Below are 17352 nucleotides of genomic sequence, written 5' to 3' on the forward strand. Positions count from 1 at the left end.
TTTTTTCGACCAAGTGATGACAAAATGAAGCTGAGACTTTTCTGATGTCTGAAATTTGCTTCTTGGTTACTGACACAGATATGCCAAAGTGGTCTTATAAATAATTAGCCGAATACACTGTGAATAACTTTTATTTTGGAATGTTATTGACAAAACTCAAAATCGCTTACAAATATACCACCAGTTTAGTTCAGCTCTTATATTGTACAACAACTATATATGCCAGAATTCAACTCAAATGCTATAAAATTGTAAATTTGGATGAACATACAGATAGATCTTCTGAATAGTTATATTGATTGTTTGTACCTTCACACAATGAAAGAGGATATTTGTAATCAAAGGAAGGAACATTTGGTACTATGCACCTTTGTACAGTGTGGTTAGGGAATAGGGTAGAAACTATGGAATTTCCTGGAGGCTTGCAGACAAATAAAGATACCACTGATAACCATAATTCTGATTCTGATTTGGTTGCTTCACGCCAAACCTGTGTATCTCTATGACTTACTATCCAGGGATAAGGATGGTCGAATGTGTACGTGTAACACTAAACAGGGCCTGATCCAGAGATACAATCTTGGGTTGAGCCCACACACATTTTAACAGGCTTCCAGTACATATGAAAATCACACTACAATGCAATCCCTTGAAGTCTCGCTGCTACACAAACATAAACACCTGCCTCTTGTGTTCAAACTTTGAATCTAAGACTACCCTTAATTAAATGAGTATAGCAAATTATAATATGATCCTAAATTCTTAAAAGGTGTTCCTAGACTATTGAATTCCTCATAAACAAGTTACCAACAGTTAGATAATTGATCGCATACTGTACACACTCTAACTGGATACATAAGTGAAGAGACTTTACTCCACACAGTCTGTACACCATGTACGTAAAAATATACTCATATCAATACCATGGCAGTTAATACAAGATTTACAGAACTCTCATGATTTTAAGTTGATTGTACACAAGCTATGCCCTACGCTAGTTGAAGACGATACACACACCAACCTGGAGACATCTGTTCATAACAAATTGCAATAGCTAGTGCAGCCTTGGACAGATGATGTTGCCGCCACAGTTAGACTGACTGAAGTTGATGATCCACCACTGCCCACTTTTTCCCACAATTCCGGTGTTTCAATAATCTAAAATACACATAAAACTGAAAATTGCCATGAACAGTTGTGACAGCAGAGGAAATTTGTTTCCATGATCTGAAATTCTAGTGTGTGGCACCAAGCTGCTACTGTAAACAAGGAATAACAAGAAAGCATCAACTGCATGGCTAGCCTACGAACTTCCAGACCAGAGAGCGCGCGAAGCGTGGTAACTCTAGTCTGGACAGAACGGTACTAAAATGATTGTGGAAATAGCCTTTTAATTAAGCCAATCAGCATCTTAGATCCAGAATGTTGGCTCTAAATTGTGATTGGTTTAGCAGAAATTGGTTATGCTAAGTGCACTAACGCTGATTATGCCCCTGTGAAATCCTCCTGGCGGCTAAATGCACGCCAGAGGCACTAAGTGCATGCAAGAGCCGTGAATAGAGACTCTGACATGCGCACGTGTCTTAGTTTTTGTTTCAGCTCCAGTTGTTTGATCTTTTCAAGCTTGCGGTGACAGGACATGCACAGCAGCGTCACTAGACCATCCATCACCTTTGAACAACTGGTCGAGCGAATCTCACCAGTCAAGCGTTCTGCCAAAGAATCAAAGAGTCATCGTTTCATGCCGTCCACCAAGATATTGCCGTAAACACGGCAGACATCTCTTCTCCTCGTTTGTGAGATCTCATGACATTTACAAATGATATGTTTGTGTCATGCAAAAGCACGGTATCTTTCCATCTCATTATTGATCCGGGTAATACGATCCTATGCTGTTAGACTACCATTTAGCATCGCTTTGAGAGTACGTCCGAAATCATTTTAGTATTGTTTTGGTCCAGACTAGAGTTCGTGCTCTCTGGTCTGGAAGTTCGAGGCTACTGCATGGCATTGCCCTCAACCCATTCTCCATTAATTGATTAATACATCCTACGTTTCTTGAAACTATTAAAGGGGAAGTCCAACAAAAATGAACTTAACTTGTATGAGTACATCTTACAAAGACATATCGATCGGTATAAGTTACTCCGTTATCTTTGCTTTTGTAAACGAGAACGAGCGGTGTTTCTGTGATGTGCAACGCCCACGCGCCTGCTTCGCGCTTCCTGGTGGATTAAGCTCCGCCCACTGCAAATGAATCAATGCGTTTACGGATGACTGCTAAGGATATATCGAGAATGACAAATGTGAATGCGAAGATACTATAAAGATCTGCCTTCTTGCCGTCAGTGGTTCCTCTCTAAAGTAAAATGGTGTCGGTAGAGCTGTTTTCCCGCCAGACTTTGAAGCAGAATTCCTCAATACCACGGCTTACCTAGAGAACGCGCTTGTGCTTGAGTATTTGTTTATCCTTGCTCTTTTAATATCCGAAGAGAAATGTACAGCGCACTGTTTGGCGTGACCTACAGAGGATAAGCCTATTTTCATATCCGGGATTGTAACCTTCTACCAATCAGCGGCAAAAGAAAGTGAGCAGACCGGATGTGAAAATAGGAACGTTTCTGTAGCAGACGCCAGACGGCACGCTGAACGTTTCTCTTTAGATATTAAAAGAACAAGGATAAACAAATATTCAAGCACAAGCGCGTTCTCTAGGTAAGCCGTGGTATTGAGGAATTCTGCTTGCAAGTCTGGCGGGGAAACAGCTCTACCGACACCATTTTACTTTAGAGAGGAACCACTGACGGCAAGAAGGCAGATCTTCATAATGTCTTCGCATTCACATTCGTCATTCTCAATATATCCGTAGCAGTCATCCGTAAACGCATTGATTCGTTTCCAGTGGGCGGAGCTTAATCGATCAGGAAGCGCGGAGCAGGCACATGGGCGTTGCACATCACAGAAACATTGCTCATTCTCGTATACAAAAGCGAAGATAACGGAGTAACTTATACCGATCGATTTGTCTTTGTAAGATCTACTCATACAAGTTAAGTTCATTCTTGTTGGACTTCCCCTTTAAAGTGTAAGAATACACTGTATATCTTTGCTATGTGTGTTTAGAAATATACCTGCATGCTCTAATTCATTAAGAGGTAATGTTGCAGTTTACACTATATAATCAGCCATTATCAATTTCATAAGTACTTGTCCCATGTTGCATACGCTCAATGCGATGAGAGCATAACTCTACACAGTGACAGAGATTGGCTGAGTGAGCATGAAGTTCGCCTGCTATAAAGAATGAATACTCTCGTACAAGGCAGCTTGCAAGTCTTGTCGTGCCAAATAATGACTTATAATTGCAGAATTCCAGTTAGGTTACTTCAGCGAGCACGGCACCCAGCCTCACCCTCCCTGTGCCCTGCCTAAACGCTGGGGATCTTCCAGTGCCCTGCTCAAATATATCTAGGCATAGCTACAATGAGAATCAATGCTATGAAGGCTGCACATCGAGCCAGTGACTACGTATTCTGGAGTGTTCGTTATGCAGTACAAACTGTCGCATATTATGTTTTATATAGATGTGATACTGGACCTTCAGGGGCTAAAGTAGAGAGATGTGACCAGCACAAACAAGGCTACTCATATGCATGCATTCAGAAGTCATACCATGCCATCGAGTAAGAGACAACAGTAAGAGTAGGCAAAACAGGTAAGAGCACCACATTGCTAGTAGCATACTTAAGGTATGTTGGTGTTTCTGCACTAATTTGCCAGAAACTGGGATCCATCTCTCATAGATCAACCACACCACAGACTGCCATGCACAATTCAGATTCCAGCCCTGACGATAAGAGACATGATCTAGACAGGCGTAGAAAAACATCGACTGGAAGGCCTTGGCTGTTCATTAGCACGGAAAAAGACGAAAAATGACACACAACTACGATGTTTGGCAAATTGTGTCGAGAATAAGAGATCCATTAACTGACAACTGACGTATCACAGTAGTACAGTAGCACAGATTCTGCCTGCTTGTGAGTTTGATGCCAATGCCAAAGGTGATTAAAACATAGTGGGCAAAAACAATTCGTATGACTCAGTATTCGTATGACAGAGCGGTCCTTGGCAACCCCTTCCCTGGCCTAATTCAAATCCTAGCTGGAACACTCAATTCGCTGCTACTGTGCAGCTACTCAGCTAATCTGTTTAGCTAATCTGTCATGTTAGCATTATCATTAGCTGAAAGATGAGGGGGTAACTGTCCTTACAGGGGAACTCACACGCAAAAACAGGTTGCTTTTGAAAAATAGCCTTGTCTTCGAGAAGTTTAACGGTACCCTAGTCGCCAGCCAAAGCAACTCTGTAAAGGAGAAATTACATTTCGAATGCTCCCAGACAACAATGACAGCAAGGTATGACGTCACTGGAGGTTGACTTGGATCGTTTTCTATTGGAAAGATCTTGAATAACGAGACGTGACTTTCTACATCAAATCGCCTGATTGGAGACAACACTTGTACCTTCACTGTGAGGTAGGTGTAGTTTCGTAGTGATAAGAGCAAAACGCTGGAGGCATTCGTTATGACTCCTCATGCGCGTAGGTCTGGAACTCCGAGGAAACACTTCATCAACTTCCGCTTTGCCGTTTTCTCTTAGTTTACGACTCTCCTAGTCGATCTGAAGTTTCTTACCTCCCACTTGAGATATCTAAGGTTCATTAGTTTCTTAACTCCAATTTGAGACATCTAAGGTTCATTAGTATGCTGTTGACTTGTAAAGTTTGTCGTAAACATGCCGGGAAGACGTCTGTTTAGATTTAAAATCGATCGAGCACGGTTGAGAGTGGATTCTGCGTTTGTTGCTAAACAGGAGGGAGTCGAACCACATTCCAGAGTAAGGGTAGATCATTTTCAGTTGGACTGCTTTGAGAGACTTCAAAGCAGGGTTAGTGGGCGGGTTAGGGTTAGGACAGATGTAATAGTGTTGTAGTTTCCTACCCGTTCCAGTCTTTTTACAGCAGTACACGTCAAAGCGGAAGTTGATGCGATGTAACCTCGAGGTTCCAGACCTATGCGCATGAGAAGTCATAAGGAATGCCTCCAGCGTTTTCCTCTCATCGCTACAAAGCTACACCTACTTCACAGTCCAATCAAGCGACTTGATGTAGACATTCGCATTGCACTAATCAAGATTTTTCCAATACAAAACGATCCAGGTCAACCTCCAGTGACGTCATGCCTTGCACACCTTCTTCGTCTGGGAGCATTCGAAACGCGATTTCTCCTTTACGAAGAAGTCACTTTGGCTAGCGACTTGTTTGGTGTGCAAGTTCCCCTTTAACTCTGATTACAAACCTTTTGTTTATAAGCAAACAGTACGGCAATGAAGAAACCCAAAAAATAATACTCCATGTACTCATGGATCCTTTCGTGCTCTGCCTCCAACTTGCAAGTTGTTCTGCCGCCAACGTAGGGATATCGCATTTTAGCAGCATGACACATTCTCACAGCATGCTTATTCTGTAACTCCTATCCTAAACACCTACAACTGCTTTGATTGTTTGCATGAGCATCATCAACAAACCAGAGACTACACATACAGTACCGGCAATAAGTAACCTAACATTTTTATCGTATGCGTATCGTATCGTATCGTATCGTATCGTATCGTATCGCTGTCAGCTTACTTATTGCCGGTACTGTAGTCCACTTTCACAAAGACACAAAATAATTGAACACATTCAATCTTTTCCTACCACACAAAGAGCACCGACTGACCTTTTCTACAAGCTCTTCAAATGCCAACTCCACTCCTTCACATGTTTTCGCACTGCACAGTAACATAGTGACTCAAAAACATAATTTGACACTCCATCGCGACCAACTATACCTTGCTTCTACAAACAACATTGCGTGCTTTCTAGCAAATCTCTCGCCTTCTGCTCTGGTGATCACTCTGTTTGGCTGAAACCACCACAGCACATACTTTCAAACACAATCAACTCAAGTCGATTCTCCATACTTTGTCAATCTTGTTGCCAATCAGCATTTTCACAATATTTTTCTTCGTTGCATATGTGTCTAACTCATTCAGCCACACACTTAAGTTCTCAAATGTATCCCTACTGCTACAGTCATATACTGTACAAACGGAAAGCAGCAAAACAGCAATTAGACATAGCCAATGCTTTAACTTAAACTAAACTAGAACATAACAATGCAACTTTGACAAGGGTCCAGAAGTATCCAGACAAACATCTTGTCAAATCTAACATTTGACTGTAAGCCAAGAAATTTTTGATGGTGATTTACCTAAATCAAATCTCGACCTAAGTTTATGGAAGTTGTCAAACCTCTAGGAGCAAACAGACATGTCCATGAACATGACAAATTATTGCAATTATTATCTAACTACATAGTGCACACCTACTCTTGTGTTGCACAAACATGTAAATGTAGTTCTAGTGCACTGTGCTTCCAGCCAGGAATCTCAAGCTTCTGAGGAGTTTCACCAAAAACAAATTGCTACCAAAGCGGAATTTTCAGGAGGTACAAAACCAAATTTGTATGCCATTGAAAATTTCATGGTCTACAGTACTTGGTAGTCAAACATGTGCATTAAAAGGTTGCAATAATTCAGATAAAAACTCTAGCAAAACATTTAGCTAAAATGTATTGGTAATAAAAGTATTTACTGGATATTAATTCATAGTAAGGGTGGTGGAACTGGTCTGGCTTAGCGGGTGTTAATTAAGTAAGGGTGGTCATTGCATATAAATTAGCATACACTCATGTCAGCTCTTTGTAAGATCATAAAAATCTGAACTTGCCAAATGGCCTCAACCATTCTTCATTAGCAGTGTTCTCGCCAGTTGTACCAGCCTTTCTGGCATTATGCTGGTTGAGGAACAAAAAGTGGCCAAAACTGCTGGTTGGGAGTGGCCTAGGCGTGGTCCATAAACAAACGTCTTAGCAGTAGGTGGAAATGCACACCAAACATTCAAATTTTCTATGTCACGTTCGGTAAGGGTCTGGGTATCAAAATATATTCGTAGGGTTCGTAAGCACAACCCGCACATGCCATATCCGGCTTATCTGTCACAGACATAAAGCTCTATCTTAGTGGCATGCGTCACGCATTTTGTGTCATCCTCTGCTCGTCGTCATTGGCTTGGCATGTGCACACCTGTGCTGCAGTATCACAGTTGAAATGGTGTTAGGAAAGATGCCCATGTTTAAACCATCTAACAAGCTGCAAATCGTAACAGTGACGTTTTGGTTGTAGTAAATACAGTAAGTACGCATGACAGGAACTGTTTACGGATGCATACATCCTACCTTAAAGTTAGCAAATCAGAAGTGACATCATATTTTATGTATATGATGTCATAAGTTAATTAGCATTGCTGGTTGAGACAAAATCCTGGCGAGAACACTCATTAGCTCCTACAAAAACTTGTAGCAACTGCAGTCTTACCCTTGTAAATGTGTAAAACTATCACAAAATAGAGCCTCAATCCTTTGTGGTAGTTGATTACAAGTAGCACCTGACTTATCTCATGGCACTGAATGCTCTTTTACTACCAGCTTTTGTAGCAGACATCACCAAAATCAATTTTAGCTTAGAACCATCTGAATTGTATGACGATGCCATTATAATCATCAAACCTAGACACTTGCGACAAGAAGATCTCGACCGTGAAATATTCAAACTGCTCACATATATTTTTACCTATTGAATCAGCTATCCTCAACCGAAAAGTGTATGCCATAGGCGACTAGTGAAAGTTCAGTTTAAAAAAAAGTGGTCCGGCCATGGCTGGACCAGTTCCAGTGTTCCTGCATATTGAAAGGTTACTGTAAATAAAACTTTTCATATGACACCCATGAATACAAAACAATAAAGTCTGTACAAAAGCTAAGTTGTTCTAGGTTTGTTCAAGTAAATAAGATGGGAAGATAATGCTGTCGGCAAGAAGTTAAGCAAGGTAGATTCAACTTTGTAACATGATTAGAGATGATGATAGACATCAAAGCTATCGTCATCTTGTGCCTTCCATATCACTGCCAAACCATGTACTCAATTGAATAAATGTTATGTTGTCACATGCACAAGTACATTGCACGAACAAAAATGTCTAGCATTAGAATAGAGCAAGCAATCTTTGAAACCTTTAGCAAAAGACAAAATTGTATCCAGAGTTAATTTAGGGGTCATCCATAATTGTCGACATTTTCTCAAGCGTGCAAAGTGTACTCTTTTCAGCATACCTCCCCCCTCCTCTCTCTCTCTCTCTCTGCTAAGCGTACATAAAACTGTTGGTCATGTGAAGCTATTTCTAATGTGCCATGGTATTACAATAATTAAACAATTAGAAGCCTTTTCGAAGATTGATATGCACATTTTGTCATTCTGGTCAGTAGTCTTCCATTGTCGTTGCACTTTCTGCAAAGCTTCCTCATGAGACAATGTCCAAAATGGGCTGGCAAAGACAAAAGCGTTTACAAACTGCTAGTACCTGTTCGCCAGCATTTTATGAACAGTGCAAAGTCTCCCAGACAGGTCTGTTAGTACGTACGTACCTATGGCAGAGTACCTACCATCCTACACCATGTACATTTCAAACATGTGCGACAAATAGTTAGTGCACACTATAAGCGACGGATAGTTACGTATAAACATAGATCCAATGCACGTATGCATAAATGCGATGTCCTTACTTCACTATCACTTCCTATCTACTTCTTGACCAAAAGAAATCATCAACATTTTGGACTCCACCACAAAAGCGTACAACTACTATTACTCCCTCCCCCTAGCATACGCTTTGTATGCTTGAGAAAATGTCGATAATTATGGATGACCCCTTAATTAACAAAACCAATAAATACAACAACCTTTAGTCTGTCTGTATCTAAATGAAGTACTAATTAAATATATCCCCTCTCTCTATTTACCTATTTCTCTGTATGTTATACCTCTCTGCCTTAGTAACATCTATTAATAACTTATCTTGGGCATATATGTTTCGTTGTACACACAGTACTCCACAACCAGTCAGTGTTCGAAAAGTGGTCGGCAAGTAGTCATTTGACGACTGAGTTCATGTGATGACCACTTATACCAATGAGGTTGCCATCCTGATGACTAAAGTCACTCAAGTTATGGTGGACCCAATAAATATTTGTTTTATGCTGTAGAGTTGCATAGCAAAATTGACTGAGAGTGTCACCTCTGAAGTCATGGAATTTCGTTTACTTGCCGGAACAATCAGTATCACTATTTGATATTAAAGTAAAAGTCCTTGACGACTGAAAATTTTGTAAGATTGCCACAATATGGCGACAGTGTCTGCCGTAAAATTTCGAACATCGAGTCAATAGACAAAACTAATGAATGTACCTAATATAACTCCATGAGCTCCTCTGTAGTAAGCAGGCGTTAGCGTCCGGAAACGTTCTTGTCCTGCGGTGTCCTGACGCATGACAACAACGCAGCATGTCAAGTCAAGTCACACAAACAACAGTACGTTATTACACATACCCATAAGGCCAGTTTCGCCTTGTTGCCATGAACAGTCAAATGTTTAGTCTTGAAGTCGACCCCTGCACGGCACAAATGACATAAAACCCACACAATTCACAGGACAACGTCAAGCAGCTCGATTATCGTCATTCCATCTCACCAATGGTAGCCGCAATATCAGGGTCGAACTTGTCATCCGTAAATCTTAGGATGAGACTAAGTAATTAACAAAAAGTTGTGTTTGTAAAAAGGAATGAAACGCTTCACTGGGTAAATTACTGTGTGACCCAGTGAGAACCCATATGTTTTCGTCGTTTATTTTCAGACCTTGACTTTCCAGTTCCACTGTTTCCAACTGTGAGAATCTTCAAACTCGTCAGTACGCTGTTGTCAGTCATCGCCTGTATCAGTGTAATGTGGCGCATGCGCAAAAACTCTAGACTGGCGAGTCCGAGGTACTTTGTAATCTGCTGGTTCTCGGCTAATCGCTTGTTGCTTGTGTCTTTACGTGCCGTTTTTGTATTAGATGGGGAAGTTTCTTAAGGCCGGTAGAGTCGTCCTCGTTCTAAATGGTCGATACGCAGGAAAGAAGGCCGTCATAGTGAAGAACCACGACGACGGAGACAGCCGACGACAGTACGGGCACGCTCTAGTCGCCGGCATCGCCCGGTATCCACTCAAAGTGACAAGACGAATGGGAACGAAACGTTTGGCAAAGAGGTCAAGAATAAAACCGTTCGTGAAGGTTTTTAACTACAACCATCTCATGCCCACTCGGTCGGACAGTCGTACATATGTTGACCGAACTTGTATGTGAATGCGTTGCTGTGACTGTAGGTATTCGGTAGACGTAAGTGTAGACAAGACTGTTGTAAACAAAGATGTCTTTTCGGAACCTTCCAAGAAGCGGAAAGCAGTGAGAGAGGTGAAGGCCAAGTTTGAGGAAAGGTCAGTTATGGCACTTGCTGTGGCTATGTTTGATGAGCATAAACCTGAGTCTCTCGTTTCTGTAGATACAAGACGGGAAAAAACAGGTGGTTTTTTCAGAAGTTGCGGTTCTAGATGTATTATAATGTGACTAGTGCACGTAGCTACTGGGCTCCTGATATGATGAATAAAATCAGTGAAACTTCATTTGGTGGTGAATTTATGAGAATTTGTACATGCTGCTGTGAAAGCTATGTGCATCAATTGCATGTGAGCTGTGATACATTTTTTGCATGATGGGAATTCTGTCATTAGAACCAAGGGGGCTTTACATAGGATTGGCTAGGGTAGGCGTAAGCCCCCCAGTTTTTGGCCTAATTTGTTAAAATTATTTTGCTTACTCTACAGTGGCTTGTGTAATATTTTATTTCTAAATGAGCATCACATGTGTAGCTTCTATGAGCCTCCCCATGCCCTTCATTATAACAATACTGCTCTGTACTACTTACTACTGTAGGGCATCACAGTGCATTGTGTATTTAACAATGCTTGGCCCATATCCTGGCTGAAAATATCATGTAGACAAAAAATGATATTTAGTGAATGCTGCAATTATACGGTACCTGTAGTATGTGTACAGTACAACAAAACTGCACATAAGGTTATCAGTGTTAATTCATTATTTATCTACTGCATTATGTGTAATATGACATCTTGAGGTTCAACTGAGTGTACAGACTGTCAGTGCACTGTCCTGCCATTTAATTAAACCGAAAGATTAGTGGTGGCCAAGTGTGCTATCATTGGGGTTTGAAATTATAGTTGTATCTGAGTAAAGCCATGCACTACAAGTTTCAACATATCTCATAGGAAGTTTTAAGTTTTTTTTGTATGCATATCTGCTGTTTGAAGTGAAAGTTTTGAGTTGTCATTGGATTTATTATAGGGGTTCAAACATGGTTGACACAACTATGTTTTTGTTTACATATGCTCTCATTGAATAATCCATACTAGTGTTAATTAGTGTTGTAAATCATACAGAATGTTGGTAGTCAAAATTAAATCTGGTAAAGGATATCTGGTATTCGTATCCTTGAGTGCAGTTACACATCCTAGCATTCCATAGAAGCATCGACAGAATGGCCAAGACTACTAGAAATCTCATCATTGTATTCTACCTCTCTAATGGACAGATACATTTTATGTACACGTGTACATGTATAGCTCTATTCCATTCGTCATACAGATGTCTGACATTAGTATGCCAGGACATCAAATATACTGTAGTAAGAAGTCCATTTTATTATCAGACACACCACCGAACAAGAATTAAAGGTATGTAATCCTAATATTAAGACGATGGCGAAAAGAGAGGGGATCGAAATGTTACAGTAGAAGTACTCTTCATTTTGCTAGAGTGAGGTGTTAAGCCAGACTGAGTTGGTGTTCCAAACTCTTGGTGTGATTCAAAGTATAGAGGCACAAACGTTACTTGCCTGTTGGACCAGCCCTACAGATAATGAAGAATAAAAACTGCAGATGCTTTTGAATGTTTGCAATTCATAACTCACCACACTAAGTAGAGCACCATGCTCAAAGTTACTCTGAAATGAGATGCAATGTGGCAGACCAGAACTGTTAGGACCTCGTATGAAGCCACTAGATAGAGTTATTGCATCGGGTGAGAACAAATTGACAATTGGTACAGTCACATACCTTGGAATAATTTCTACTGTAGGAGTTTCTCTTGTTCGACAAATGATAATCAGTTCGGCTCCTGGACTGTTGGCTACACATACACAATATGAGTGACATTATGTAACATCCTCGATGAGTTAAATTTACGAGTGCACAGAATGGCAAGGCGCTCTCCTCGAGAATCCCAAGCCAAAGACTGGACGTGTCCACCAACCCTACAAGCACAGCAATCACCAACCAGATCGTTGGTTGATGTAGTATGTTGATGATTACGTGACATCACCACGTTGAGTACTAAACGTGTATGGACTGAGATCCACACACTTTACACAGACTTGATTTCCAACTGATGGCCTCGAAGTCGACGAATCTCCAGAGGAAGAAGTAAACCATAGAGAATAAAGACACGACTCGCCACGAACAGCAAACACTAAAATTTGTCCGCTTGGACTCCAACAAGCCGACTATCAAGCACACGAGTAGAAATCAAAATTTCTATAGCAAACAATAAAGCCAGCAACCTGGAGTCTATCTGACATATTTGAGTATTTTTCACACGTCCACATCTGTGTTTCCCAAACTCTGAAGAACTTGGAAGTTGAAGATGAGACAACATGAGAACCATCTGGTGACCACAACAAGAAGGGAATTCCACCACCACCAAATCTGTGCAGAGGCACCGAACGCTCAGACTCTACAGCCCAAACCTACGAGAGCGATTTATAACACATACGAAAACACAAAAGAGTTAAAATATTTATTCACCATTATTGTTGTGTGTGCAGGGGATGCAGCAGCAAGTAATCGACCCGTTGAATTCCAAGACACACTCGTAATGGGACCAATACCACAGCTGAGGTGTTGCATAGCATTTGAAGATGGTCTAGGCAATCAAAGAGCAACTGCATCAATAGACTAGAGCACATGGAATATGATATTACATACTGCAGAAATGTCCTATGTTTCAGTACACAATCCTATTACCAACTGCTTTCAGTCTAGCATTGTCATTCATAGCTTCTATTTCAATGAGCATTGAGTATGACTAGATTCACTTACCAAAATGTTTTGAAAAATGATAAAAAAAAGAGCGAGAGGGTCTGGTACGAGACTACCAGTTTGTATTAATTAATCAGAAACATGTCAAATAATCAATGCCCTAACAATCTAGATTGTGTATCATTTACTGGTTAACCAAGTTGCATAGAGATCACCTTGTGCTAAGTTAGCCTGACAGCTTGGATGGATGAATGCAAGGCAGTGTACACAAGGTAAGTTGTAAATTTACATAAATAATTGACCTTTGAATAATAAAATATGACAACAGTGTTTAGTCATTAACACAAAATATGATTCAAATGTTTACCCATGCATCTGGCATAATTACTTAGTTCAATGTGGTTCACTGATAGCCTCGTCCCCCGGACTCTCTCGCACCAGTCTTGTCTGGTGCCCATATGGAAGTATGGAATTGTCATACTGGCATGGGACAAGACTACCACAAGAGAGTCTAGGGACGAGGCTAGTTCATTATAGCTCAATGAATCAAAGTAACTTGGCTGTTTGGTCAGATGAACACATGATCTGATTCTTCCCAAATACTGTTCACTGAACACTCATTGCTAGCAGTTGCATACCTTGCTATTTGAGGATCCACATTCCATACTACAACACCACACTTGCATCCTACAGCCAATGTATTCCATGCTAAAGGTCTTGACATGGAAAGCAAAGACAATGTACAGAAAATTTTTCATTGGTAAGTACACACAAACAAACCTCCAAGCAAGACAGGCTACATGTTTTTGAAGTTTGTGCTTCAGTTGTGGCCAAGTTTCACTGTAAACAAAAATCAATATAATCAATTACTGTAACTATATTGTGTCTGCTAACAGATTACGTTTCTAAACAGAAGATTCTGACAACGTCATCCTAAAACATAATAGCAATTAGAAATGGGGAGTTGAAACATGAGGAACAGACTTATGTAACTGTGTGAAGAAATATGCTCACATTTCCTGCCACAGCAAGCTTGGGTATGATAGGATGCCAAGCAATAACTCGAATTGCACTGTTAGACCTTATTAAAACATGAACCAATATTATTGAACACACAAGCAAATACACACACACACACACACACACACACACACACACACACACACACACACACACACACACACACACACACAACACGCGCATGCACGTATGCACGCACGCGTGCACACACACACACACACACACACACACAAACACACCACGGTTGTTTATGGTGTTTACGGTCCTCCCCACTCCTCCCACTCTTCTGCCATGGCTTGCAGAAAGCAGTCTGGGGTACTGAGGCTAAGGTTAAATGCAATTTCAATGGCTCAGGCCCTCCTATAAATCCTCATTGGTGAATCTAACATTGCCACCTTTGTATTGAAGAGGTCCAGCTGGCATTAGTTCATTATTAAAAATGTTTGTCTATAGTAGGCTGTGCTGAGGAGCAGTGTTCAGAATATTAAGCTAATTTGCATCTTGAATTACTGGACTATTTATCAAGAAGTATTAGTTGTTGGATAAGAACCCATAGGCACCCTGTACCCGAACTCAGTGATTCTTACTCACCACAAACATTTCTGTATATTTATAAAGCTACACCTGGATCTTGCAGAAAACAATGCTTTGTTGTCTATCCTCAGGCTTGCAGACAGCATGCGGATTTCAGTAAGGTACACTGTACACTCATACATTGTGTACATTATGGCCTTCATGCTTCAAGTACAGTCTACGTGTGGCTACTTGTGTGTCCTAAATAACATACTAATTCGCTTACCAGCATAGCTACGACACTTTACACAGACCTTTGCAAAGCTATATATGTCTAATACTTTGTATTGTATTTACCAATAACTCACCAGTCAGAAGTCTCAGAAAATTCAGCAATCATGTCACAACATGAAAGCTAATAAACAAACCCATATTCCTAAATACATACGAGACCAAGGCTAAAATCTATACCTTCAAATGAGGATACAGCCAGCCATACAACGAAGTGACACGATGAACTACAGACAGCAAACAACCGGACATACTAGATAGCCAACTTCCATCCCCTGAGAAAACATCAAATCAAACAACTATTGATGTTTACACAATGTACTATCACCTTCTGACATCTCTTCCAGCACTGCAGTCAACCCCGAAGATTTCCTGTAAAAAAGAAACGTCTGCAAACCTAGAACAGACATTCTGTTCTGACTTCCTACCATTTCTTCCACGCTTTAACCCATACTGTTTCTTCCTGAGGCAAAAATGCATCAATTGAAGATGGAGAAGACAGCTGTAGCTCAATCAGCACTCGTGGATAACCAGTAAGATGAGGATGCTTAATAAGACCAGAATACATTAAACATTCACAGCAAATGCTTAATTAATCATCCTTCAAATTAGTAATCAAATACATACAATTTCACTGCAATCCCATTTCCAACTTGCTATGTATTATAAGAAATGGTTGTCAACATAGGAATAGTAAAGGCAAAAGACAAGGCTTATTTTTTTCAGAGCAATAATCTTTTTTACAATGCCATCTAGAGTATGCAAATGTACATGAGCATATCAACAAGACGTGCTTGTAAGCAACTAAGCATCTGAGTGACACCACAGACAACACTGAAGTGTATACATACAAAGTTTTGAGGCTGCATAAAGCCAAATGTCATCATACAGTTTAATGTCATATTTTATTTAGAATCAGTGGCCATGGTCAAAGTTTCCACACAGTAACAAAATACATCAATCGTCATATCCAAGACCCTGGATCACCTCATTGAGTGTCCGCACAATGTCTTGTTTGGAGCACTATTACTGGCAAATACCACATAAGACAACAGATGACGTGATCTCTTTTCATGCATGAGGGGTGCTCAATTACAAAGTTGACGTCGCATCTATATGAAACCCATTATTACACATTGCTTACTCTACAGTAACTACTATATCATTATGTAATAACTACAAAATAACATACATTATAAAATGATAGCTGCTTTGCAACAGCACCCGAGGACAGTTTTCAAATGCAGCATTATTGGAATCTGAAGACTAAGTCTGCGCTGGTTCTGGTGGTAGCAACAGCCTTAGTGTCTGGTAAGCCATCGTCTATGTCTCAAGACCAGAGCTACTTCTACTTGACCAGTAGGAGTCATCTGTTCTTTGATTTGACAAATTACCATAGGTACAGCTCATGATTATTGGTAATGGGTGTAGCAGCTAGAGTTACTACAATCTTGGTTCTGCTCTGTTCCAGCAAAATTCATCTTGGCGCTGCATGCTACAGATGGACACTGCTGAGGCATGCACAAAAAACAAAGACATTTACACATGCAGATAATCAAACACATATGTCATGGGTAGCAGAAATGGGGGAGCAGGAGGGCTCCTGCCCCTCCAATATCGGAATTTGGGGCATCGCCCCTCTAATCCTGGACTATGATCAAAGAAAATACTTTACAAGTTTTGTTGCCTGCAAGTAGAAATAATATTGGATGGTACGTGTTACAGTTGACTCGCTTGATTCACATTATCGTGATCATTTGTGTGCATGCTGCTCTGACTACTTCTGTCACAGAATAATTAATCAATGACAAACCAACCGTATTCAGTTAAATCAAAATGACGGCATTCTGTTATGAAGTTTACCTCCTCTAATCCAAAGTAGGTCCGTTGTCTGGCCCTGCATGTGAGCAAGTTACTCAAACTGCAGTTTCTTTTCTGTGGTCTGGCTACAGTAAACACCAGTAACGTGGTGTTTTATACCATATAATACTGCTACATCACTACACCTGTAGTTCAAATTCAATTCCTAGGCATCCAAACAATATTTGGAAATTGAAGCCTCACTGCTAGGCTATCTTGCATTCATGTTTGATAATATTAAATTTAAATTCAGGTTTGTACGATAGTCGCTATTACGTCCAATTCTAAAGGATAACTATCAATATAGACTATACTCTAACCAATAATTAATTAAGTTAATGGCAAAGAATTAGGGGTCTCACTTGTTTTGGTATTGTGTCTTCGTTATAATCTCGATAATGATACTGACAGTTACTTTCAAACGTCGTACACGTTCCAATCGGAGGAGGAGGTGATGCAGAGGACAAGGTCGCCATTCACATACGGGACAGGTAATTTAGTGCGCGGTAAAAC

At 40.4% G+C, this 17352-nt stretch overlaps 3 protein-coding genes across 3 annotated transcripts; 1 reads left to right on the forward strand and 2 right to left on the reverse strand.

The window, feature by feature from the left end:
* Positions 1-852: 852 nt before the first annotated feature.
* Positions 853-9945, reverse strand: LOC134192974 (ras-related protein Rab-18-like). Its single transcript, XM_062661735.1, has 8 exons — positions 9859-9945; positions 9692-9747; positions 9550-9611; positions 9409-9481; positions 6028-6146; positions 5896-5969; positions 5784-5835; positions 853-1158 (listed from the first exon to the last, which is right to left on the reverse strand). Exons 1-8 carry the CDS (start codon positions 9927-9929, stop codon positions 1036-1038), a joined length of 630 nt encoding a protein of 209 aa, XP_062517719.1. The 5' UTR covers positions 9930-9945; the 3' UTR covers positions 853-1035.
* An 8-nt stretch (positions 9946-9953) lies between these two features.
* LOC134192976 (large ribosomal subunit protein eL27-like) lies at positions 9954-10695 on the forward strand. Its single transcript, XM_062661736.1, has 4 exons — positions 9954-9986; positions 10058-10308; positions 10369-10479; positions 10545-10695. The coding sequence occupies exons 2-4, from the start codon at positions 10058-10060 to the stop codon at positions 10591-10593; spliced, it is 411 nt and encodes a 136-aa protein (XP_062517720.1). The 5' UTR covers positions 9954-9986; the 3' UTR covers positions 10594-10695.
* Positions 10696-11608: 913 nt separating this feature from the next.
* Positions 11609-17315, reverse strand: LOC134192981 (aladin-like). The gene is made up of 16 exons (XM_062661741.1): positions 17202-17315; positions 15408-15526; positions 15308-15351; positions 15160-15254; positions 15057-15103; positions 14170-14236; positions 14057-14088; positions 13936-13995; positions 13794-13871; positions 12922-13039; positions 12678-12863; positions 12430-12620; positions 12304-12371; positions 12175-12247; positions 12030-12117; positions 11609-11968 (listed from the first exon to the last, which is right to left on the reverse strand). The coding sequence occupies exons 1-16, from the start codon at positions 17313-17315 to the stop codon at positions 11810-11812; spliced, it is 1539 nt and encodes a 512-aa protein (XP_062517725.1). The 3' UTR covers positions 11609-11809.
* Between the last annotated feature and the right edge of the window lie 37 nt (positions 17316-17352).

Source organism: Corticium candelabrum, chromosome 17 (assembly GCF_963422355.1).
Source record: "Corticium candelabrum chromosome 17, ooCorCand1.1, whole genome shotgun sequence".
NCBI lineage: Eukaryota > Metazoa > Porifera > Homoscleromorpha > Homosclerophorida > Plakinidae > Corticium > Corticium candelabrum.